Genomic DNA, 22,068 nt, shown 5'->3' with positions numbered 1-22,068 from the left:
GGCGGCGATGAGCGTAAAGTTGGGAGCACGTATCGTCTTGACCTGCTTGATTGCTCGCTGGCCCTTCGGAGCGCGGCCGCGCAAGCGGTGCTGGTTTGCGTTGAAGCCGCTTTCATCAACGTAGAAAATGCGATGGATGGGTGGGGCATGCTGCATGAATGTCTCGGCAAATTCTTTGCGTTGATCCTTGATCCGATCAGAGTTTTTCAACTTGACCTGCTCGTAGACGCGTTTGAAGCTGTAGCCGGCCCGCTTGATGGCCTTGCCGATCGTGCTTTCGTGCACCCTAAAGCCAAATTCCTTCTCGAGGTGGTCATTGAGCTGTTTGTTGGTGAGATTGACGTCGTCGTCAAGCTTGTGCTTCAAAAACGCCAGGTGGTTGTCTTGCAGCACCGAGTTATTTGGAGGGAGGCTCTTGATCGCATCGCTATCACCTCGCCGACGAAAAGCGTCGTAAACTGCGTAGACTGTCGATGGAGGGATGCCCAGCTCGTTGGCGACTTGTTTCGGCGGGCGTCCCAAATCGGCAATCATTTTGCAGATCGTTTCTCGCTCTTGGTTTGTCAGATGCCTGCGGTGCTTCAGCGGTGAGCTTGAGCTTGCATGGGGTACTGAGTTCTCGGAGTCGGACATGGTTGAACGAAGAGGAGTGAATGCATTTACGACGCCAAATTCGGCACAATCCAATCCCCACGGCCTATTTCTGATAGCCACCCTTCCTATTCCTACTTTCGCTCGGGTTTTCCATTGGCTCAGCCGAGAGGTTAATTTTCCCGACCCTCTTATTTCCAAAAGCGACGGAGCGATTTACGATCATCGACGGCTTGTCGTTCGCTTCTCCTACCATTTACAATCCCTTTTCCGACCGTTTCCAATCCGTTTTCCTACCATTGACAATCCTGGCCCTCGCATTGGCAAACCCCAACAATCCCATTTTCAAAAAGTGCCTCTCATTTTCAAACCCGTCTCTGAGATTTTTCCATAAACTGCTTGGGAATCCAATCCCCAGTTCGCAATACTGTACTTGCAAACACACTGTAGCAATAACAACAACTCGGATTTCGAACGATGAATGAAATGAACTGGTATTCTCGATCTACTACTACGACTACTACTCCTACACTCATCACTGAATCGCACATTACGCGACAATCAAACCTCCTCCAGTCATCTCTGTTTGTTGGGTTTTTCGAGTTGCGAGTTTGACCGGTAACGTTCATCCATGAACTCAATCCGCGCGCTCGTTGCTGCGCTTGCAGTGCTCGCCTTGCTCATCCAAGCCATTCGTGCTGACTTGGATCGCCCCGCTGCCGACCATGCTCACGGCCATGTTGACGAGGACGACGCTGTAGAGGACGACGCGTTGCGAACGGGTGGCTGGGAAGACCTCGCCGCGACCGATCCGTGGGCCAAGCACGACTGGCTCGATCTGCTCACGCCAGGTGCCTTAATGTCTGGATGGTCCCACAATCCCATCGCGGGCGTGTTGCTGTCGGCGGATGCTGCAGATGCGCAGAGTCGCTCGCTCGAGTCGAGCTCTGCCACCGTTGTCGTTGTTGCGCAGGCCGATGCAAACCACCAACAAACGCCTGAGCTTGGATGGAGTCAGCAGCAGGAGTTGCCAGCAGTTCAAGACAGTCTGCAGGCTGAGCGAGCGACGGCTGCGGATTTCCCATTCATCTCACCCGCTCAGAAGCGATTGGCACACCTCGATGTACTCGCTCGGCCGGATTTGCTGTTCAGCAAGCTGCTGCATCCATCATTGCATGCACACATTCATGTGGTGCTTGTCGGATTTGATGTGCATGAAATGTATCGAAACTTGTCGCCCGCGTTTGTCGACCTCGGCACCTTTGAACGCCTGCTCAACGTGAACCACCACGAGGGGCATTGGTCGGCACTCCATGATTGTACCAGCAATGTCAGTCGAACGAACAGGCACGGCCACCTCCGACCTGCAGACGCCTCGACGGATTGCCGGTATCAACCTCGAAATCTCACCACCCGATTTGTCGCGTCCTACCATGTGACTGTGGGCGATGCTCAGCTCCAGAGTGACATTCGCCAAGCCCGTGATAGTGGACCGGAGAGCGTCAGTCAAGTCCTCTTGCGGCACCAGCAGCAAAACGGCCACCCTTCGCTGAGCTTGTATCTGCTGCATCTGCCACCCGTTCCACCATCGACCCACAATCTCGAATGTGCTCCCGGGCTTCTTCGCGAGACCAGTAGCACCCAAGTAACCTGGGTGGATCTCACCACCCACGATGCCTGGAAGGGCGTTGTCGAGGCAGGCGGTAGCTTGAACCTGAGCGACGTGCCTTTTGTGCTCCCCTCGCCGAAAAGGCGGACAGAATCAGTGCCATATACCCATCGTCTGAGCGAATTCGTGGCAATGGCAACCAACGGGTGGCTAAAATCGCCCGTACAGCAGGTTCCCAGTCCAGATGCCGAGTCGGTCGTGGTGCACATTCTCCCGATGGGCATGGCGGCACCGGAAACGCTCGCGGCATTGCATCCAATCGTGGCCCGTGATGCGGTTTGGCTGCAAACGCGTCTCCAGCAAATAGCTCCCCCAGGCCAGATCATCCGCGTCGAATGCCACAACGCGACCGTTGTTGGGTTGGGCCATGGCAGCCAACTCTCTCCTCAGCCGTGTTTCAACGATAAGGTAGTTTGTCGGTGCAGGTGTAGTCTTGGTGCAAACAACGCGTTTGCGGACCTTTCACTCACGCTGATGTATTCACTTCTCCAGGCGTTGTGCCTCCGACCAGATGTTACTACGAAAGTGGCTCACGGCGTACTCGACCAAATGCGGCTCTCCTCACGCAGCGCGGGCCGGCATAATGCCGAACTGGAGGTCTTGGTGCCACTTATTATTCCTGATTCAACCGCAACATTACCAATCGTCTTTGACTCTGGGGCGTTGACTCAAACCGACTGGGCACGCCAGACGGTTGTCGCGTTGCGGTTGAACGACGCCGCCGGAGGTGAATTCTTGCCTGATGGCCTCGTGTGCTCGCCTACCACCCGTAGAATTGAGCTTCGTACAGCCGCGGCGCAAACACGGCGCGCTTTGGTGCGTGGCGTTTCCGGGTTGATCTGGGGCGCTCCGTTCGGCGAATCCTCCCTTGCAGAGTTGGAAGCAGACCCCAACGGCTACATCTCCTCTCACACGATGTTACACTCGTCGCTCGCTGGCGCTCTGTCGCCAGGCACAGGCGAATCTGCCGGGTCTGAAGCCGCGACCGTCGTTCGATCGGTCTACATTTCGCAACTCGAACAAAGTCTCACGGACATCAAAGACTTGGTTGAAGATCTCGTGGTATGTGCCTGTGGGTGCTGTGTGTGTGTGCGTGTGTTGTAGCTGTGTTGTCACTGCTTGATCGTCTGCTTGGCTGAACTGACCTGTGGGCTTTAGGATCTCCACGTCGACCTTGCCGATGTATTTGACAGCGACCATCAGCTCGTCTACGTCCAGCGATGGAACTTGTTGCTTGCCAAAGTGCATCACTCGTTGCACCGTGCTTCCATTGGGGAGAACCGGCACGCCCTGTACTTGCTTCGCTCGAGTCGCCATGATTTGGAAGGTTTGCACAGCCTCATTCATGCTGCCAAGAGCGCCCTCGCCTATATTCCTGCATATGCACGACAGCGGCAATGGATGGGTAACCAAGCAGCCGTCCCTCTTCAACAGCAGGTGCGTGTAGAGACTGCTGCACTGCAAAAAGCTGTTAGGATGTGGCTGTTGTTCCCTCATCGTATTGGAGTGTGTGTTTGGACAGCTGGCCATCACTTTAGTCGACTTGCGGACCTTTCTCTGCACACTTTTGGTGCTGGCGTTTGCGGTTGCGGCTATAATGGCTGGCACATCGCTCTCGGTCGCACCAACAAGTTCCGCTGCTGCCTCTCACTCTCCAGCCCCAAGAACAACCCAGCAGCTGTACAACGATAGTTTGCCGGAGCCTCTGTTCTCTGCATCGCGATCGTCGTCTTTGCTGCTTCCCTCAACCTCCAGCATGGCCGAGCTGCCGTTCACCGTGTCAGCTTCGGCTCCTTCTTCGGCCTCCAGTCCAGCCGTAGTTGCCCGTTCCGGCTCAAACACTCCCACCACTCAATCTCCCGTCGTGTCCCAGCTCAGCTTGGATTCGTTTGTTGTGAATCGCCCTTCTGGGCGGCGCTTCAAAGTGAATTAGATCGAGGATTTGGGGGGTTTGGAATTTTGAAGTTGCAAGGTTTGTCCCCCTTGAGTGATCTCTGTCGCTTCCTCCTGTGTTCATCCTGTATTTTAATTCTAGTTTTTATTGCATGCATCGGATGATTGTCACGTTGGCCAACATTGACCATTCTCTGGTTCAAGATTCAAGAAGAAAAGCCGATTCAGTTTTCATTTTTTTTGTTTCAAAACACACACTTTCACATACAATGGCTCTGCACGTCCCGAAGGCCGGCTTCCAGTCCATGATGAAGGACGGTGCCAAGGTTTGTGCTTTGCTCGATCGTTTGCTCGTGACTGCTCGTGCCTGCTGGTGCTGGTGCTGGAATGGCAGGGGCAGCATCGAAGGGAGGAGGCTGACTTGGCCATTGCGCCCCTCCCGCCGCCCTGCCAGACTATCGGTCCCCGCCGACCGATCCACCGTTTTGCGTGGGGGTTGGGGGATGTGTTGTTCATTGCGTTGTGGTCGCATTGCCACAGTGAGCTGCGCAGTTGAAGAAGGTCCCTTGTTTTATTTGAGGTCGTGAAACTTGGTGATCGCGCCTGGTCTGGTGCTTCGTGATTGTGCTGCCGGCCAAAGCACCATGATGTCAGGAAGAGTGCGAGGTGTGTGTGAGAGAGAGATGGCAATGTCGACAGACTCGAGAATCAAAGCCAGTGAAGTTTGCTTCAGTTTTCTCGTATTCATTTTTGATTGTTATTTTTATGATTCTTTTATTACTGTTCTTATTGGAAACTCCATACAAAAACACATGCGGCCGCGTGTTTGATTTTTTTTTTTTATTTTTGATTTTTTTTTTTTGATTATTGAGGAAACAAAAGCGACGCTGCATTTTCTCGTGGCTTTGGCTCAGCTCTCGTGTGGTAGCTGGCGGTGTGCCCTTCTACGCATCCACTTGCAGATTAAATCCTGCTGTCGATCGCACCGCCACAGTCAGTTTGCATCAGCGCTTCATCTTTTCGTTTCCTTTTTTTTTTTTTTTTGTTTGAGATCGCGAATTTTTCCATTGAATTTTTTTTTTTTTTTTTTTTTTTTTGCTTGAATCAATTTTTTTTTTCTGTGAAACAGTGAAGTCAGTCAACAATCGTCTCACTTTGTTTTGTTTGTTTGCAAATACGATTTTGTACATTCAACCACACTTTGAACCGAACAAAATTGACGCGTTTTTTAGCACTTCTCTGGCGTCGAGGAGGCGGTGCTGCGCAACATTGCGGCTTGCAAGGAGCTGTCAAAGGTTGTTCGCACGTCGTTTGGCCCGAACGGCATGAACAAGATGATCATCAACCGTCTGGACAAGCTCTTTGTCACGAACGACGCTGCCACCATCATCAAGGAGCTCGAGGTCGAGCACCCGGCTGCCAAGATGCTCGTCATGGCCTCCGAGCGCCAGGAGAGCGAAGTCGGCGATGCCACCAACCTCGTCCTCCTCTTTGCCGGCGAGCTCCTCGAGAACGCCGACAGCCTCGTCCGCATGGGTCTCTCGACTGCCGAGATTATTTCAGGCTACGACCTTGCCGCCAAGAAGGCCCTCGAGCTGCTGAGCGGTAATTGCGAGACGGATGGATGTGCTTTTTTTGTCGTTGTTGTTTCTCGTTGTTGACTTTGTGTCGTTTGTCTGCCCGCCCCCCCCGCTCTCTCTGCCGCAGGCCTCGCTTGCTACACTGTTGAAAACATCCGGGATAAGACTCAAGTTGCTTACGCCCTCAAGACAGCTCTTGCCAGCAAGCAGGTGAGTGGTGTTGTTGTGACTCATTTTTTGTTTGTGCTTGTTCCCTCAATCTTCTCTTGCTTCTTTCGACCTCTAGTTTGGCTATGAGAACTTCCTCTCGGAGTTGGTTGCCAAGGCGTGCGTCGACATTCTGCCCAAGAAGAACACCAACTTTAACGTGGACAATGTTCGTGTTGTAAAGATTCTCGGCTCGGGCGTGCTTGCCTCGACCGTCATCTCTGGCATGGTCTTCAAGCGTGAGGTCGACACCCACATCTCGGAGGTCGCCAACGCCAAGGTTGCCATTTTCTCGTGCCCTCTTGATGTCAGCACAACCGAAACCAAGGGAACTGTGCTGCTGAACAACGCAGACGAGCTCTTGTCGTTCGCCCAGGGCGAAGAGGCCCAATTGGATAAGGTTTGGCAACAGCAATCCGCTCGTGTTATTTTTTTGTTTGTTTGTTTGTTTGGTTTTGGTTGTTGATCGTTTCATTGTAACTCATCGTTCTTTGCACGTTTTCGTTTCATGAAAACCAATTCCTGCCTCTACTCACAGGAGGTCAAGGAAATCGCTGCCACTGGCGCAAATGTCGTTGTGTGCGGCAGCAAGGTCGGCGACATGGTCATGCACTTCCTCAACAAGTACAACTTGATGGTCGTGCGCGTGCCGTCCAAGTTCGACATCCGTCGGTTGTGCCAGGCCACTGGTGCCACTGCCGTGGCGCGCTTTGGCGCCCCAACAAAGGAGGAGCTCGGCTCGTGCTCGCTCGTCCACACAACAGAGATTGGCGAGGAGCGCGTTGTCGTGTTCAAGCAGGATGGTGACGAGTCGGCCATCTCGACCGTTGTGGTTCGTGGCTCCACCCCGAACATTATGGAGGACATTGAGCGCGCCGTCGACGACGCCGTCAACGTGTTCAAGGCCCTGACCAAGAACCCCCAGTTTGTCGCCGGTGCTGGCTCCACTGAGATTGAGCTTGCCCGTCTGCTCGGCACCTTTGCCGACACCCGAACGGGTCTTGAGCAATACGCCATCAAGAAGTTTGCCCAATCGTTCGAGGTTGTCCCCCGCGCGCTTGCCGACAACGCTGGCGTGAGCTCTGGCGAACTCATCTCGCGCTTGTACGCCGCCCACCAGGCTGGCAAGACCAACGTCGGATTTGATCTCGCCTCCGAGGCTGATTTCGCTCCCTCTGGTGTCACCGCTGCTATTGGCGGCGCTGCTGCCGTTGCTGTTGCCGATGCTCGCGAGCTTGGCGTTCTTGACCTGCTCGCTGCCAAGGCGACCGCCATCAAGTTTGCCGCACAAGCCGCTGTCACTGTTCTTCGCGTGGATCAGGTGGGTGTTTTGTTGTCTTTGTTGTGTTGGGTTTGGTCTGCTTTTTTTTTTTTCTGCTTCTCGCTCTGTTTCTCACCCATGGACTTGCTTCCATGTCTGTAGATCATCATGGCCAAGCCTGCCGGTGGCCCTAAGCTCCCCAAGGACGGTCAACGCGACTGGGACGAGGACCAAGAGGCTCCTCAAATGGAATAAACGGACAAACAAAAACAAGAGTTGCTTCCTTTGTGTACGATTACAGCTTCTAACACACGTAAACGTGATTTTAGTTTTCAACCAATTGCAAGTTCTATAAAGTAACTGTGAAGCGCAAAACTGCTGCCATTCCAAATGCTGGTTTCATTTCACTCGCCACTTTGCTTACCGACCACGAGCGTGAGTACCGAGCGCGACTCTGGAATAGCCGAGGCTTTCCATCATTACACTGTTCGAGTTGCAGCTCTGTGCTCGAATTTCAAACAATGGTGTGGTTTCCACTGAATTTTCTAAAACTTTCTCAACGAGGAACAACCATCACAATGGCTACCCTCAAATAAAATGAAGGTTTGCTCACAGACCAACGTGTGTCAGGGTGAACAAGCGAAAATGGAGCATCGAGTCACTCGTTGTTTCATTTTTGAAAATGCTGACTTACCAGAGTATGTCTGAGAGCCAGCGCAAGCTGTATGATAGAGTCACGGACACGAGTGAATGGCTTCTGTAAGAGAAGCGCTTGAGTTGATTGGAACACAGTGTTGACAGCGCGTTTGTGTTGACGAAAATGGAGAGACAGGTGGGATGGGAAGCAGATTGGCAACGATGGAGCACAAGCGGTTGCTGAGGCACTCAAAGTGAGCAGGACGCTGGTGTCCATCGAGTAAGTCATCTCACGTTGCCTGATGTATGTGAGTGGGTGATCAAGTAGAGACAGCAAGAGCGGCTCACTGATGGAGGCGATATGGACAGATTGGGTCAGAATCACATTAGCGACGTTGGAGCGCGCGCGATTGCTGAGACACTCAAAGTGAACAAGACGGTGGCCGAGGTTACGTGAGTCTCGTTTGAACTGATGCATGGAGTGGTGATTGCAGTAGATGACAGTGAGAGTACTCACTGATGGAGAGGGCAGTCTGCGCCAGAATCAGATTGGCGATGCTGGAGCGCAGGCGTTTGCTGAGGCACTCAAGGTGAACACGAACCTGAGGTGGCTCAAGTAAGTCATCTCACTTTTGCCGATGTATATGAGTGGATGATTTCAGCAGCGGAAATCCAAAGTTCTCACTGATGCATGGGATGAACAGTTTGAGCTCGACTCAGCTTGGCGATGCTGGAGCGCGGGCGATTGCTGAGACACTCAAAGTGAACACGACGCTGAAATATCTCTAGTAAGGCATCTCACTTGTACTGATGAATGTGAGTGTGTCATCCGGCAGAGCATTCAAAATCCTCACTGGCTTGGGGATTTGCACAGTCTGAATCGCAATCAAATTGGCGATGCTGGAGCGCAGTCGATCGCTGAGGCTCTCAAAGTGAACACGACGCTGATTGACCTCCAGTAAAGCATCTCACGTTTACTGATGCATGTGAGGGATTCATAAAAATTCCGAATGCTCACTGATGGAGGGGATGGGCAGTCTGCACACGAATCGGATTGGCGATGCAGGAGCACAAGCGATTGCAGCAGCACTCGGAGAGAACAAGACGATGACTGAGCTTCAGTAAGTGTTTACATTGAGCCAGCATCATTCAGAACTTGCTACGCTGTCAACCTGCTAACGCTTTGAACGCCAGTCTATGGAACAATTGCATTGGCCAAGTTGGCGTTCAAGCGCTTGGTGAGGCACGCAAAGTCAACGGCATTCTGACTCGGCTGATGTAGGTTGTTGGTTCTTGCCAATGAGAGCCGTTGATGCTTTGTCCATGTTCCTCGAACCAATACTCAATGGAAACGGCCCTTCGGATGGTTCCTTTATCTTTTGCTTGTTCATTGCACAGCATCGAGGACCAGATAAACCCGCTTGCATTTTCCTTGCTTCCACGACTGGCAACTACTGAAGACTGGCAGAGCGTGTTTCACCTGCTGACAGGCCGACACGAGAAGGAGAATCAGCCCGCACCTCTCCCTGCACTACCAGCCGAGATTGCCGAGCTCGTTATGGACAAAGCGGAGTACTTGCAAGGCGTGCAGCACATTCACCAAGCGTGGGCTAAGGACCATTATGTTGATTTTCTGAAACTTACAATGCCGAGAAGCAGCAATGGAAATTCAATCCGAGTGAAAGCGATTCAAGTCCTTCGTGAACGACAGTCCGAAGCCACATCGGACCCTTTCGATCTGATTGTTCGAGACGAGCTAGGTGCTGTTCGATACGAATGGGCTGCAGAAGCGCCTGTCGTCGATTCGACCATTCAGCTGGTGACAATTTCGCCAACAGACCATCCTGTCATCCGCCAACTGCGCGCGGGTTGGGAGGTTGAAGTTCAATTCGGTAAGGAGTACAGTTTTGTGCGACTTGCGTCGCTTTCTGTCGGGTATATCGAACGACAATGTTAGGGATTCAGATCGGTGCGAATGCAAAACGGCGATTTGTTTCCAAGACTTTGAAGAAAGGTCCTGTGACTGTCAGCGGATATCCTTTCTAAATAACACCGTTTCTCGATTTTCACTCAAAGCCCACACTATTCGATTTGCTCATCAATGCAAAAAGGGACCAAGGAAAAAGGCAAAAAAAAAGACTCAGAAATTGAGGGGGAGGGAATTGGGATTTTGTCGGCGTCGCTACATTTTAGGAAGGTATGGATCGTCTTGCTCTTCTTGCACAGCTATGGAGCAGTTGGACACTGCGATACCAGCGATCTGACTTGCAACGAGGACGCACCAGATCCATGGCTCAGAGGGAGCGGACAGGTACGTGATGGCGAGGTAGGCCAGCCCCGCGGCGGATAGGGCGGCACACGAAACTTGCCGCGGCTTGCCGTAGGTCCAGTTCCAGGTCGCATCCACAAGCAGAAAGCTCAGCGGCTGCGCAATGATAAAGAGGGCATCCATCGTCGATGGCACGTAGCGCATGCAGTAGACGACATAGATGGCAAACACGAATGCCAGGCCGCAGAAGAGCAAGGCCATTGGAGCTGTCTCGGGAGCTGTCCTGGGAGCTGTCTTGGGAGCACCATGGAGACCATCATCCATCATTGCAACTGCAACATCTGCCATCGTGACCAACATCCAACACAGCAGCGCAACGGCGAGATGGTATGTGAAGGGGAATCGTTCAAGGTCGAAAGCGGCACAACTGGCGCCAAAATGACTTACTTGCTTGCTTCTCAAAACTCTGCGTCGGTGCAGCAGAGCGATTGGTCGTATGGTCCATGACTGCCAACTGCAAAACAATGAAGACTGAGAAAACAGACACTTGTTGATCAAAGTGATACAAACGCAAAACGAAAAGTTCAACTTGTTTTCGCTTGCCTACACTTTGAAGTCGTTCATGCATCACCGTAGTACTCCTGCGGACAAGAAAAAGGCTCTTTTCATAGAATAATGCTAAATTTATTTGGGTCGCGGCATGATAGAACCAAGGGCAACACTTCACGCTTTCGAACAAACAAACAAACAACAAATCACTGCGTTGTGTCCGGTTCATCCTGACGACGAGGAGCGGACGGCCCTTTGAGCTTGCTCAACTGGCTAGGGCTGAGCAGTGTCTTTTCAGCTTTGGCTCGCTCAGCAGCGATGGATTGATCGCGCTTGGCGAATTTGGCAGCGCTTGGCTGAAACTTGCTGTGAATGATTCGGCGCACACAGTCTCCTCGCGCGATGACGATGATGATGCTTTGTCACATTTCGATTTGTTTTCAAAAGCAATCTGCTTTTTGGATGGATTTGATTTCAATCCAGTTTGTTTTCGTGCAGTCAAACTTTTTTTGTTTTTGTTCTTGAATTCTGAAATCTCGTTGTTTCAAAAAAGAAAACCAAGGTAACTTTTTTGTTTTCCTTTTTTTTTTTTTCTGGTCTGCTTTGTGTCGATTACGGCGCCGCTCGTTTGCGCACCGCGTCCGCCACTTTGACTGCCGGTAGAAAGCGCCACGTCCGATCACTCAGACAGACAGAGAGAGAGGGAGAGAGAGAGACAGCAAGAGATCAAAAGCGAGAGGCTGTGAAAAAAAAAAAACCTGAAACGCAATTTTCAGCAATTTCGAAATTTCAAAATGGATTGAGTTTCGCGTTTGTTTCGACTTTGGATTGGGGTGAAGCTGGACAGTTGCACTCTGCGTGAACATGTTGGTATGGCTGACTGACTGAGTTTTCTGCCGTGTTTGGCCGCGGGGGGGGGGAAAGCGCAGGAACAGGAACGGAGCACACACAATGAGCCCACAGCGAATGCAACAGCAAGACGAAGCACACGAGGACGACGTCGCGCACCGGCCAATCCCGGCGGCGTGGTTTGACGTCGACGAGCCGCTGTTCGACCGTAGCTTCCGCGCGTCGGGCGAGGCGGGCGCGGCGAACTTCACGGCGGACGAGCTGGACGGTGATGACGAGGCGACGCGTTTGAAACAGAGCAACGCCAGCTCCAGCTCCAGCTCCAGTACTGCAGCTGCTGGCTCGACGTTGTTGACACGAGCGCAGCAAAAGGAGCTTGCAGACGCAGAAATGTGCAAGCAGCGCAAGCAGATTATGGACCGCTACTTTGGCCGCACGAGCGCACCGTGGGACACAATGCCGGACAGCCTGAAGCAACGCCCAGTCGGCGACTTGACAAAAGTGCTGCCAGTGGAGCTGCTCTTCATCATCTTCCGCTCGCTCGACACACAGTCACTTGCGCGCTGCAGTCAAGTGTGCAAAAGCTGGCAGCGACTCATCGACGCCGACGTTTGTGGATTGCGCCTGTGGCAACTCAAGCAAAATTCGACGCAGTGCGATCGAGAAGCCAAGCCACCATGCTGCCTCACTATCAGCCATAGCATGCCCCGTCACAGCGCAAAGTCCGTGTATGCCCTGTCGCCCGACCGCAGCAGCGCTCTTGGCCGCGACTGGTCTGCTGGTTTCGCCGCTCTCTCCACCGCCGCTCCGTCCATCCCTCTTCCGTCGCACTACGAGTCTCACCAACCCTATTGCATTGCCTTTGACCGCGTCACCCAATCTCTGGTGAATGAACGCATCCTTTCGTCTGTCGCGCCGGATTTGGAGGCTGGAACCGAGACGCAAGTTGAGCGACTCCGCGCCTCGGCTCTGAGCAAGCGCACCGTGGCCTGCATTTATGACACACAGACGCGGTGGGCCGCCGGAATGCTGTTTTCGGTCGCGAAACGCCAAGTGTCTGAGGACACGAGTCGGCCTCAAACACCTGCTCCGATCGAGCATCGTGATCTGTTCACTGATGACACGTGGGCCCAAACGTCCTGCTCGCGCATTCCTTACATTGGATCGGGTTTCAACACTCCCGAGGGCTGCGCGAGTCCGCCCGCTTTGCTTGAATCCAGCCGAGTGACTCGACCTTATCCTGCCGACGACGAAGACGTGCCTCCTCCACCGCAAGTGCGTCAGAACTTGCATTTGACATTGGCGGCATCCCGCAGTCATAGTTCTGCTCCGTCGGCGCATCCACCAGCGACGGCGACGCGAGTGGCCCCACCGCCACAATCAGCACAACCCTCGGGACAGACTTCCCTGCAGCTCGAAATGTTCCCTGTTGGAGCCTCGCTCAACTTGGACGTGAGTGTATGGGGTGAACTGCTGTCTGTTTTCTAACAAGGCAGCCATGCTGCTGAGCTGTTGAGCCAGTGCTCGTGTTAACAATGTTGGGTTTTGTTTCTTGAATGGTTTTTTTGTTTGTTTGTTTGGTCGAGGTGGGGTTGTTAATCTTGTGGTTTTGTTATTGATTCGGTGTATATTTTGAATCTGCTTTTGGATGCTTCACGTTTGGTGTTGTGGAGGTGGTGTACGCGTTGCACCGTCTGTCATCATTACATGTTTTTCCTTTCTTTGGAACAATGAATGTTGCGCCGCATGCCATCAAAAAAAAAAAGTACCAAGCGAGGCGATTACAAAACCATGGTCTGCTCGTACGTGTCGTAGAGAGCTCGGGATTCTTTCGAAGGCGCCAGCGGACCAGCGTGAGCGATCGAGGCGGTTTGCGTGTACAATGCAACATCTGCCAAAAACGTGTGGGTTTGAGTGGTATCGAGTGATGTGCAGAGTTAGCTGCTGCAAGCCGCCTTCAAACGAGAAAACAGGAGCACATAACAACGAGCGTTGCACAAGGACACCCTACCTGACGGTGCAATCATGGTGAACGCAGTTGGATAGTCAATCAAAAGGTTGGACAGTCCGGCCACGCTTGTCGTGTGAAGCCCAACACGCGGCTCGACGCCATCGTTGCGCGCCTCTCTGACGGTCGGCGTTGTCAAAACGGACGGGTCCTCGCGCAGCCGCACAAATCGCTCATACGTTCCGCAGTCCGCGACAGTCGGCTCCTCAAACATGCGACCATACTTGCCCTCGACCGAAGTCAAGCCGAATCGTTTTTCCAGAGCGGCTGGGCTCGAATCAATCTGCACAAGGCCAAGAAAAAAAGGAAAAGGAAAAGGAAAAGGAAAAGGAAAACGGAATCGAAGGTGAGAAACAGCGGGACTTTGCGCGCGCTGTGCAAGCATCAAAAAGCCCAACAGCGTTTTGGGCAGCCAACCACTTACAGCTGGTGCAGCATTCTTGACCTTCTTCTTCAAGACGCGTTGACTCACGTTCTCGACAACGCGCGGCATTTGCTCTTCTTCCTTTTCATAGCCAATCCACCTCTTAACGCCGAGGTTGAGACTGAGACAGCATCGACAGTGAGCGAGGGAGGGGCACCACAAGGCGTAACATGCTCAACTTGTGACAGCACGATCTCTTACCCCATGCTTTGCTTGGGTTGCGCAGCGCGCACCTTGAAAGGACTGGGATCGGCGGGATGTGTCTTGTGGAGGAGTCTGCATCAGAGCGAGGAGTCGTGGTCAAGATGCAAGAACGCGTACGAATGTTGTTCGTTCAGGAGCGGAACCTGCGCTTACCGAGTCGAGTTGATGTGATGCGCATACAAGTCGTCGTACGACGTCAAAACAGAGGGATTGTAGTAGTCCAGCATGCACTGCAGACGGTCGGCTCGCTGAATGTTGGATTTGGCTGCCATGCGCGCGGCAAGCAACTCGTCATCTTGCTGGTCCAAGAAGAAGATGTCTAACAACGCAAAAGTCAAACAATGACGCGAACGCCACTACCCGTCAATGGCGACCCCAGTGGCGCATTCGCAAGGTGGTATCCAGGTGGCTGCCAATTGTTTTTTTTTTTTGGGGGGGGGGGTCGAAACAACAAGAAAAACTTACCCTCCTTTCGTTTGCGACGCTGTTGGAGGCGCTTCTCGGACCAGCCAATAGGCAGGCTGCTCTTGGACCACCAATGGCGATATCGCCAACTGGGCATCCAGTAGCCACCAGCTGGGTCGTGGTAATGCAAATAGTAGTCGGATTGGATTTCCCACAAGCTTGGGCGAGCAGCATGGGGCACAAAAGTGCCCAAAAAGAGGTTGATGGCACCTTGCTTGTCGACATCTGATTGTCAATCCAAGGTGCGGATGGGTTGGCAAGGTGAGCTGGCATTCCAGAGCACGCAAAAACGCAAAGAACCTGCCACCACCGTCCATACCTGTGAACGAATTGCTGTAGTAGCGATGGATGGTGTGCAAAATGTCGCGTGAATGCGAAGTCCAAGGGGAAATCTTGCGGTACGTCTCCATGGTGTTGACCAGTTGTGAACCACCATACTGGAAAGTTGCCCAGGACAAAGTCAGCAACCTCAATCCAACCTCACCAATGATCAGAGCAAAAAAAAAATAACAGTACCTGCAGGGCGATCGTGTCACCGTGATCCTCGTACATCTCGGTGAGCAGCCGCACCACGTCCGAATCGAACTTGAGCTTTGGCTTTTTGATGACACCCAGAGCGTAGAGCTGACGGGCCAGCGCGCTTTTGCCCATCATAAACTCCACAGCATTGGTGCGATCGAGGCAATCAATGCAGTTGACGCGCACCACGCCCTGCTGGAGTCTGCCAATAAACTTTTCGTGATACGGGCGGCCTCCAGCGACGCAACACCTGCGAAACCCAAAGAGTCGGACCGAAGCCGAAGACGTTAGCTGCTTGATGAAGCGAATCGTCGACAAACAAAAACAAACAAGTTCGGGCAAAAGGGAACACCAAAACGTAGCGTAGCACACAGACAGCACGTACAAGTCAGGCTTCATTGCGTTGCAGTGAAGTTGCGGACCAGCGTGGAAGAAGCCAGTGGTGTTGATGATGTGGCTGGCAATGACTTCCAGACGCTCGATGACGTTTTGTTGGCTCTTTTTGCTAAGAGACGGCCAAAAAAACAAACAACAACGCAAAGCACCAGCAATTAGTACACGAGACCAAGATGACCTCACTGAACGAAAATTCAGGCGCGTTACCTTTTTGCATGTTTAGCCATGTCCCACGCCTTGTACACAATCTTGTGCTTGTTGGGCAGGAATTGATTCAGATACTGAATACAGTCGCCGAATTCCTTGTGCAGAATTGACTCTCGAGGCTTCTTTTCCTTTCGCTGGAGCAGGGAGGAACAAAGGGTTGTGAAGGTGAGTCTCGACCAATCTGCAGCAACCAGCTATCTTACTTTGACAAGGTTGAGCACCACAACGGGCGTGCCATAGCGTTTGAACAAGCTGTCAAAATGCAACGCAGCGGCCGAGCAAAACGGATCGGCTCGATCAACTGTTGAAGGGGGAGAAAGTGATGGTGAGCTGAGACAGCAAACCAACCGAAACAAAAAAAAAATGAATAGACTCAAAGTGGACTTACTCGTAATGGGTGGTTTGGGAATCATGCCGGAATTGTCCTGCACAACAACGCGCAACACGAACATTCACAACAAAACGGACAGAAGACGACACAAGTCAAGGGCCGCTCGATCGCCACCACCACCCGCATGTCAATACCAAAAGCACCATACCTGCGACCAGAACAAAGGAATGGAGCCGCGCATTTGCACAAACGACGTGAACTTGCCACTGTCATGAGCAAGAGTTGTCGTGTCGAATGTAATTTGTTCAGACTCAACGTCATTCGCCACCATGCCCTGAAAAAGTCAAGCAGAGAAAAGGCAGGTAAGAAGGAAGAAGAATCTGTCACTCGTAGGGGGCAAACGCGCGAAACAGTGCGCTCACATGCTCATTGGCGCCGCGTTTCAGGAATCGCGTTCCGGCAAAATGGCGGGATCGCCGCGCAATCAGTGTGACATAGACTTGATGCCCATACACGTAGATACCTGCCAAGCAGACAAGTGAAAAGTATGTGAGCGCACTCGCAGCCAAAGCAAACCTGGGGGGGGACGGGAAAAACAAAGCGGTGGCCTGCGTACTGGATTGCGCAATAAATCCGTGAATGATCGGAAGAATCCAGTCGCGCGAGGCATGGCGCTGAAGCTGCTGCAGCAGGTGGTGATTCCACACAAACATGTCGTTGAACGGGGGCATTGGAGGCGGCGGTGGAATCGAGGGCTTCGATGGCGCTGGTTGCGGATCGCTCGGCGCGGCACTTGAATCTGGCTCGCTCTTGGTGGGAGCGGCGTCACCTTGAGCCTTGTTGAGGTCGGAAGATGCAGTCATCTCTTGGCTGGAAGATCCACGCGGAGCCTTGGGGTTCTCGCTCTCGTCCGCAGAGGAGTGGTCCAGGTAATCGTCGTCGTCGTTGTCAGACTCGCTCTCGGAGGAAGAGGAGAAGGTCGCGTCGTCACTGGATGCAGAAAACAAGTCATGCATAAAGCTGGGAGCCTCGATCGGAAACCGGTCCTTAAAGCTCGTAAAAGCGGGCTCGGCTCCGGGTGGTGTCGATGGCGGACTTGTTGCTGAACTCTTGGCATCAGTGGTCGTTGGAGTACTTTTACGTGGCTGGCTGGTGGAAGCAGAAGCTTTAGCTGAGGAGGCTGCAGGGGCGTCCGTGGAGGAGGCAGCAGTCGCGTCGTCTTCTTGCCCAGCGGTCTCGGCACCCGAATCTGCATAGCGCTCTCGCGTGTACGTCATCATGTTGAACTGAAGTGTGTGGGTGAGATCGTACGTGTAGCTGTAGTAAAAGTTGCTGGACAGATCGACGTTTTGAAACGTCTTGAGGTAGCTGTGACAAGAACAACACAATTTTTAAAAAAAAAAGCAAAAACAAACAATTAACAAAAAAAAAAAAGTAAACTCGGTGAGTGGTCATAACACCTCAGAAACTATCGGTTGTAAACAATACAGCAAAAAAGAAACGTCACCGAATCTCATCCGGATGGCGCTGCAGTCGGACAGACGGATGGCAAATGCTCAGCATGGTTGTTTCCTCAATCTTGTACACGTAGTGAGCTCCAATCAGCGCCACTCTCCGCCGTTTTGTGATGAGAATCATGTAATATCCTTCAAGAAATCGGATGAACCCTGGCGGTGGCCGAGATTGTTGAAAGCAAAGTGAGCAATCCCCAAAAACATTTGATTTGGCTGAGAGTGCATTACGACGCGGATTGTGAGTGCATTACCAAGCACGCCGAACGCAGAGACGGTCTTTTGCAGCCCGCCGTGGTGGCGCATGCTCTCGTTGATGGTGCCCAGCAGCTGCTGGATGCTGTAGCGGTCGTAGGTGCCGCTGAGATCCTCCATAATGTCCATGTCATACGGATCCGAGCGATCGACCTTGAGCACACGGAACCGCGTCTCGGACTGGTTGGATCCCACGATGATGAACTTCTGCTCGTCCGTCCGTCGAGGTGTTTGTGATGTGTGAGCATGAAGGGGGAGTGGATCAGCCAGAGGTGAGTGATGATGATGATCATCTCTCAACAGCAAAACCACGACCAGCAGACAGAACGCGCGCTTTTCTGACCTGCTTGGTTTCGTAGATGATGATCTTGTCGAGTGGCGAGAACGTGGGCCGCAGCACAAACTGGCCGCGGCTGGTGTCGCGCGGGGCGGCCACTGCGGCGGCGGCAGTCAGTGTTGGAGTCGGAGTTGTTGGGTGCGCCATCGCCGCCTTCTCCGCCAACCGAAAGAGCAACCAAACACCAAAAGTAAAAAACGAGTGAATAAAATGTAAAATAAAAATGGATGGAGGGTCATTGTTGATGGATGGACGGATTCTTCTGCGTTGGGTTGCTTGTGAGGCTGTCTGCTGGCTTTTGCAGTGGGAACTAGTATTTTGGTCATTTAACACAGGAAACAACAAGTCGATATAGCCATGGCATGAGCATAGAGCACACCACATGCAAGGTGGTTTCTTTGCATCCTCAAAAAACAACGATTCCCAGACGCACGACTGGAATATCCGGTCACGGCTTTGCGTTTTTCGAAAGGAGGTCCAACTCACGCTCCAGCGCTTCGATGTGAGCAATTAACTCGACATAGTGCTTGGCAAGAAACTCTTCCATTGCAGTCACTCGAGCAACCAGGCCAAACAACGGCTTTGAATCAGTGGCGAGGAGACTGAGACAACTCTCGATCGCGCTGACTCGCGCTTCAAGATCGCCCTCTCGACCTAGAGAAGAGGCGAGCTCACGAAAGCGTTGAAGCTGCTGCTCTTCAAGCACAGAATCGACAGCAGCCGCTTCACCAGATGCAGCCCCAGACTCCGGTCGGCGGACAAACTCAGAGTTGGCAAGGCTTTCACTTCCCGCAAACCCCGGTGCAGCCTCACGCGCCGAATAGCTGGAAAGGAGCGCTGCAGACGACGACGGCGTAGCCGAAGCGCCTCTGTCTGCCTGGTCAGAGCGAAGCGCAGTCAGAGTTGGAGAGCTTTGGGCGCCAAAACGCACCCGCTGAGCGCCAAGCTGCGATGGCTGCTCTCGCCCCGTCTGGCTGGCCAAAGGTCCCCGCGGAGAGCTAAAGTTCAACGCTCCCGCAGTTAGTTGCTGCTGGAAGAACGACATGGGTGACGGCGGCGGGGCGCGGGATGCCAGCGGCGACGGCTGGCGGGTTCTCGTTGCGTGCATCGGGTTGAACGCACTTCCCGCGGGATCAACGACCATTGAGCTTGGGCCTGCATCCATCGCGTCGGAGTACCAATGAGGGTAGTGCGTTCGGTTTTCGTCCGAGTCCAGGAGCTCACGCGAGCGCGAGCTTCCATCAGGCCTCGCCGCGGCTGCGGAAGACGACGAAGAAGCAGAAGGTCGGTTTGCTCCAGGTTGAACTACGATGGACCAGCAGCAGCAGCAGCAGCAGCAGCAGCAGCAAAAGAAGACGACGAAAGCATCAAGGCATACAATACACAGCAGAGTTTCAGTATTGGTAGAGGGGGTTGGGCGCGGGGGGGGGGTAAATCCAGGCTGGAAGCGCGCGCGCATTGTGAATGCACGGCAGAACTCACTGGCAGTAGGATAGTTGGACATGTTCGAGGCCTTTGGTTCAAAGTGAATTTAGACTAACTGTCGTCTGCCCATCTTCTTCATCTTTCTGTAGCATTGGAATATAGGTTCCAGAATAAAGGGGGATAAAACAGTCGATTTCAAACTCGTGATCTTACACGAAAACAAAAAAAAAAAAAAAAAAAAAACACTCAACAACAACAAGAAACAACACAGCACAGCAACATCAAACACCAAAAAAAAAAAAGAGAGAGAGAAAAAAACTACAGCATTAGAGAAAACAAACCTCGTTTCTACTCAATCTGCATGGCAGACTCCTCAGTCTCAACTGACGGGCGAACAACAACTGGCACGTCGTACTCTTGGTCGCAGCCAAGATAAGAGTCGCACATGAAGGAGAGCTTGAGCACGTGTGAGCCACCATTGCTGGGTGCATTGAAATCCAGCTTGAGCTTGGCAGCACGCTTCAGAGTGACGCGCTTGATGGCGAGCAACGTGTTGGTCGCGGAATCGCCCAAGACCACCCACCAGCTCTCGGGCTTCTTGACGGGGTAGAAGGGAGCAATGACTGGGCCAATGTCGTCGCTCTCCTCGTCAACGCGCTCGAGGTTGACGGAAAGCGAGGCGGGTTCGCCAGCAACAAGGTTTTCTGCATCCGCGAGCTCGAACGTGAGGTCAATGTTGGGATAGCGATTGCAGAAGGCAGCAACGGCCTCCATTTGCTTGTTGCTCATGCGCAAAAGGTCGTTGCGCTGGTCGTCCTCCATGTCCATGACATCAAAGACGGTCTTGATGCCCGCAGCCTGGCAGCGTTGCACCACCTCGTTGGTAAAGTGCGGAAGCTGCTTGAGCACAGAGTCCTTGTCCCACTGGGCTTGGACAACCATCTGAGACAGTTCCATGGCAGCAATGGCGGGGCTGAGCCAGCTCGAACTGCTCAAAACATCGACGCAAGCCTGGATGAGCAGGATGGCCTTTGGCAAAACAGTCTCCTGGTCGCCCTGGAGCTCCGCAGGCAACTGCAAGCGGGAAAAGTGGGCCTGCAGCAGCATGTTGGCCTTGACGTGCGGCTCGTTGAACTGGGGATTGGCCAGACGGTTGGGAACGCGCTGCGAGAGCTGCCGCAGGACAACATCTTCGCGGTGGCGGACGGGCAGCAGGTCGTATTCGGCGGCAGAGGCAACAATCTCAATCAGACCCTTCAGCTTGGTCTTGGCAGTGAGCGAAGTGCTAAACAGCTCGATGGTCGCATAGTTGATCGAGTAGAAAGCGGCAATGATGCCCAGATTGAGCGGCGTGATGCTGTTTTCGTCCTCGCCAATGGCAAGACACTTGGATTGCTGCAAGTCACTCAGCGTGTTTTCGACCAGCTCTGACAAGTGGTCTGACAAGTGGCGGTTGGTGACACCAGTCAGCGAGTAAAAGTTGGGGTTTTGTGTCATGCGACGGTACATGAGCGTCCAGGTCAGGTAGTCGACCGCATCCTGTTTGTCCTCGATGGTGCGCGTGACAATTTCGGCGTTAAAGTGGTCGTGCAGGTAGTGGTTGAGGTAGGACTCGACCGGCAGGGGGTCTTGCAAAAAGCGCTTGAAAAAGTCCTTTTTGGTGGATTGGCAGAGAATCACGCAAACACCAGAGTCGCTCGACGGCGAGTTTGCGGCGCCAGTCATTTGCAGCACATCGGCCACGGGATAGTTGACGTAGCGATTCTCGCGGCCCTCGTAGAACTGCGTGTCATAAATGATGACCAATCGGGCAGACAAGCCGAGGCTCCAGCACAACTCACGCACCACCACGAGCACTTGGATGGCACCGACCTCGTACAGTCCGCGAACGGTCTGGCGCTCGGTCATCGACAGGCCTTCGTGGTAAAAGCCAACGCCGTTGCTCAACGCCTCGCGCAGCAACTCGTTCGTGATGGTGCCGAGATGCGGGGCAAGTGCGTCGGGCGTGACGTGCAAAAAGCGCCGCCGGGGCTCGGCAGCGGCAGTGGCAGCCGCGTTGCCGCCAGCCTTGATGGCCGCGGCGGCAGCTGCGCGAGCTTCTGCAATGCCTTCGGCCACGGCATAGTTGACCAAGTCCAGCGCGGTGGCTTGCGTTTGTTTCCGGGACGGAGCAAACACAAGGACGGGCTTGGACGGCGAGTGCTCGACAATGGTCGTGTAGGCGGTCTTGGCCATGCTGATGAGGCGGGTTGCCGTGTGCGCAATGTTGAAGCCGCGGACTTGCAAATCCAGCGGTAAGGGGCGCACGTTGGGGTGGAAGTTGAAAATGTTGCTCTGCGACGCACCGAGCCATTGGCCAACGTCCTTGGCATCCGACAGGGACGCACTCAAGGCGAGAATCCGGATGGGGCGCTCCAGTTGGGACGAAATGTAGCGCATCCGAGAGCAGACATCTCGAGACGGGACCCTCGGGCGAGCCGAC

At 53.3% G+C, this 22,068-nt stretch overlaps 8 protein-coding genes across 8 annotated transcripts; 4 read left to right on the top strand and 4 right to left on the bottom strand.

Moving 5' to 3' along the window:
* Window positions 1-1,180: 1,180 nt before the first annotated feature.
* On the top strand, window positions 1,181-4,308 carry CAOG_04317 (hypothetical protein). The gene is made up of 4 exons (XM_004348095.2): window positions 1,181-2,668; window positions 2,753-3,322; window positions 3,419-3,697; window positions 3,783-4,308. The coding sequence occupies exons 1-4, from the start codon at window positions 1,223-1,225 to the stop codon at window positions 4,191-4,193; spliced, it is 2,706 nt and encodes a 901-aa protein (XP_004348145.1). The 5' UTR covers window positions 1,181-1,222; the 3' UTR covers window positions 4,194-4,308.
* Window positions 4,309-4,358: 50 nt separating this feature from the next.
* CAOG_04316 (chaperonin containing TCP1 subunit 8) lies at window positions 4,359-7,584 on the top strand. The gene is made up of 6 exons (XM_004348094.2): window positions 4,359-4,479; window positions 5,386-5,758; window positions 5,861-5,943; window positions 6,020-6,340; window positions 6,479-7,261; window positions 7,364-7,584. Exons 1-6 carry the CDS (start codon window positions 4,423-4,425, stop codon window positions 7,454-7,456), a joined length of 1,710 nt encoding a protein of 569 aa, XP_004348144.1. The 5' UTR covers window positions 4,359-4,422; the 3' UTR covers window positions 7,457-7,584.
* Window positions 7,585-7,901: 317 nt separating this feature from the next.
* On the top strand, window positions 7,902-9,883 carry CAOG_08774 (hypothetical protein; the record flags this gene model as incomplete). Its single annotated transcript, XM_011272102.1, has 10 exons — window positions 7,902-7,960; window positions 8,034-8,117; window positions 8,207-8,290; window positions 8,370-8,453; window positions 8,542-8,625; window positions 8,712-8,795; window positions 8,875-8,958; window positions 9,032-9,115; window positions 9,236-9,729; window positions 9,795-9,883. 10 exons carry the CDS (start codon window positions 7,902-7,904, stop codon window positions 9,881-9,883), a joined length of 1,230 nt encoding a protein of 409 aa, XP_011270404.1.
* Window positions 9,884-10,019: 136 nt separating this feature from the next.
* On the bottom strand, window positions 10,020-10,611 carry CAOG_04315 (hypothetical protein; the record flags this gene model as incomplete). The annotated part of the gene is made up of 2 exons (XM_004348093.1): window positions 10,020-10,447; window positions 10,554-10,611. The coding sequence occupies 2 exons, from the start codon at window positions 10,609-10,611 to the stop codon at window positions 10,020-10,022; spliced, it is 486 nt and encodes a 161-aa protein (XP_004348143.1).
* Window positions 10,612-11,165: 554 nt separating this feature from the next.
* CAOG_04314 (hypothetical protein) lies at window positions 11,166-13,249 on the top strand. The gene is made up of 2 exons (XM_004348092.2): window positions 11,166-11,217; window positions 11,585-13,249. The coding sequence occupies exon 2, from the start codon at window positions 11,607-11,609 to the stop codon at window positions 12,990-12,992; it is 1,386 nt and encodes a 461-aa protein (XP_004348142.1). The 5' UTR covers window positions 11,166-11,217; window positions 11,585-11,606; the 3' UTR covers window positions 12,993-13,249.
* Window positions 13,156-18,351, bottom strand: CAOG_04313 (sac domain-containing inositol phosphatase 3). The gene is made up of 18 exons (XM_004348091.2): window positions 18,168-18,351; window positions 17,824-18,031; window positions 17,566-17,725; window positions 16,675-17,426; window positions 16,481-16,581; window positions 16,267-16,392; window positions 16,116-16,152; window positions 15,931-16,028; window positions 15,728-15,861; window positions 15,510-15,629; window positions 15,122-15,374; window positions 14,925-15,042; window positions 14,606-14,830; window positions 14,294-14,459; window positions 14,138-14,212; window positions 13,937-14,057; window positions 13,516-13,795; window positions 13,156-13,395 (listed from the first exon to the last, which is right to left on the bottom strand). The coding sequence occupies exons 1-18, from the start codon at window positions 18,306-18,308 to the stop codon at window positions 13,286-13,288; spliced, it is 3,225 nt and encodes a 1,074-aa protein (XP_004348141.1). The 5' UTR covers window positions 18,309-18,351; the 3' UTR covers window positions 13,156-13,285.
* Window positions 18,352-18,609: 258 nt separating this feature from the next.
* On the bottom strand, window positions 18,610-19,665 carry CAOG_04312 (hypothetical protein; the record flags this gene model as incomplete). The annotated part of the gene is made up of 2 exons (XM_004348090.1): window positions 18,610-19,466; window positions 19,644-19,665. The coding sequence occupies 2 exons, from the start codon at window positions 19,663-19,665 to the stop codon at window positions 18,610-18,612; spliced, it is 879 nt and encodes a 292-aa protein (XP_004348140.1).
* Window positions 19,666-19,934: 269 nt separating this feature from the next.
* Window positions 19,935-21,998, bottom strand: CAOG_08773 (hypothetical protein; the record flags this gene model as incomplete). Its single annotated transcript, XM_011272101.1, has 1 exon — window positions 19,935-21,998. A coding segment is annotated over one exon (2,064 nt), but the record flags the coding sequence as incomplete, so codon positions are not given.
* Window positions 21,999-22,068: the final 70 nt, after the last annotated feature.

Source organism: Capsaspora owczarzaki (assembly GCF_000151315.2).
Source record: "Capsaspora owczarzaki ATCC 30864 unplaced genomic scaffold supercont2.6, whole genome shotgun sequence".
Lineage (NCBI taxonomy): Eukaryota > Filasterea > Ministeriida > Capsasporidae > Capsaspora > Capsaspora owczarzaki.
This window is presented reverse-complemented; position numbering and strand designations above follow the sequence as displayed.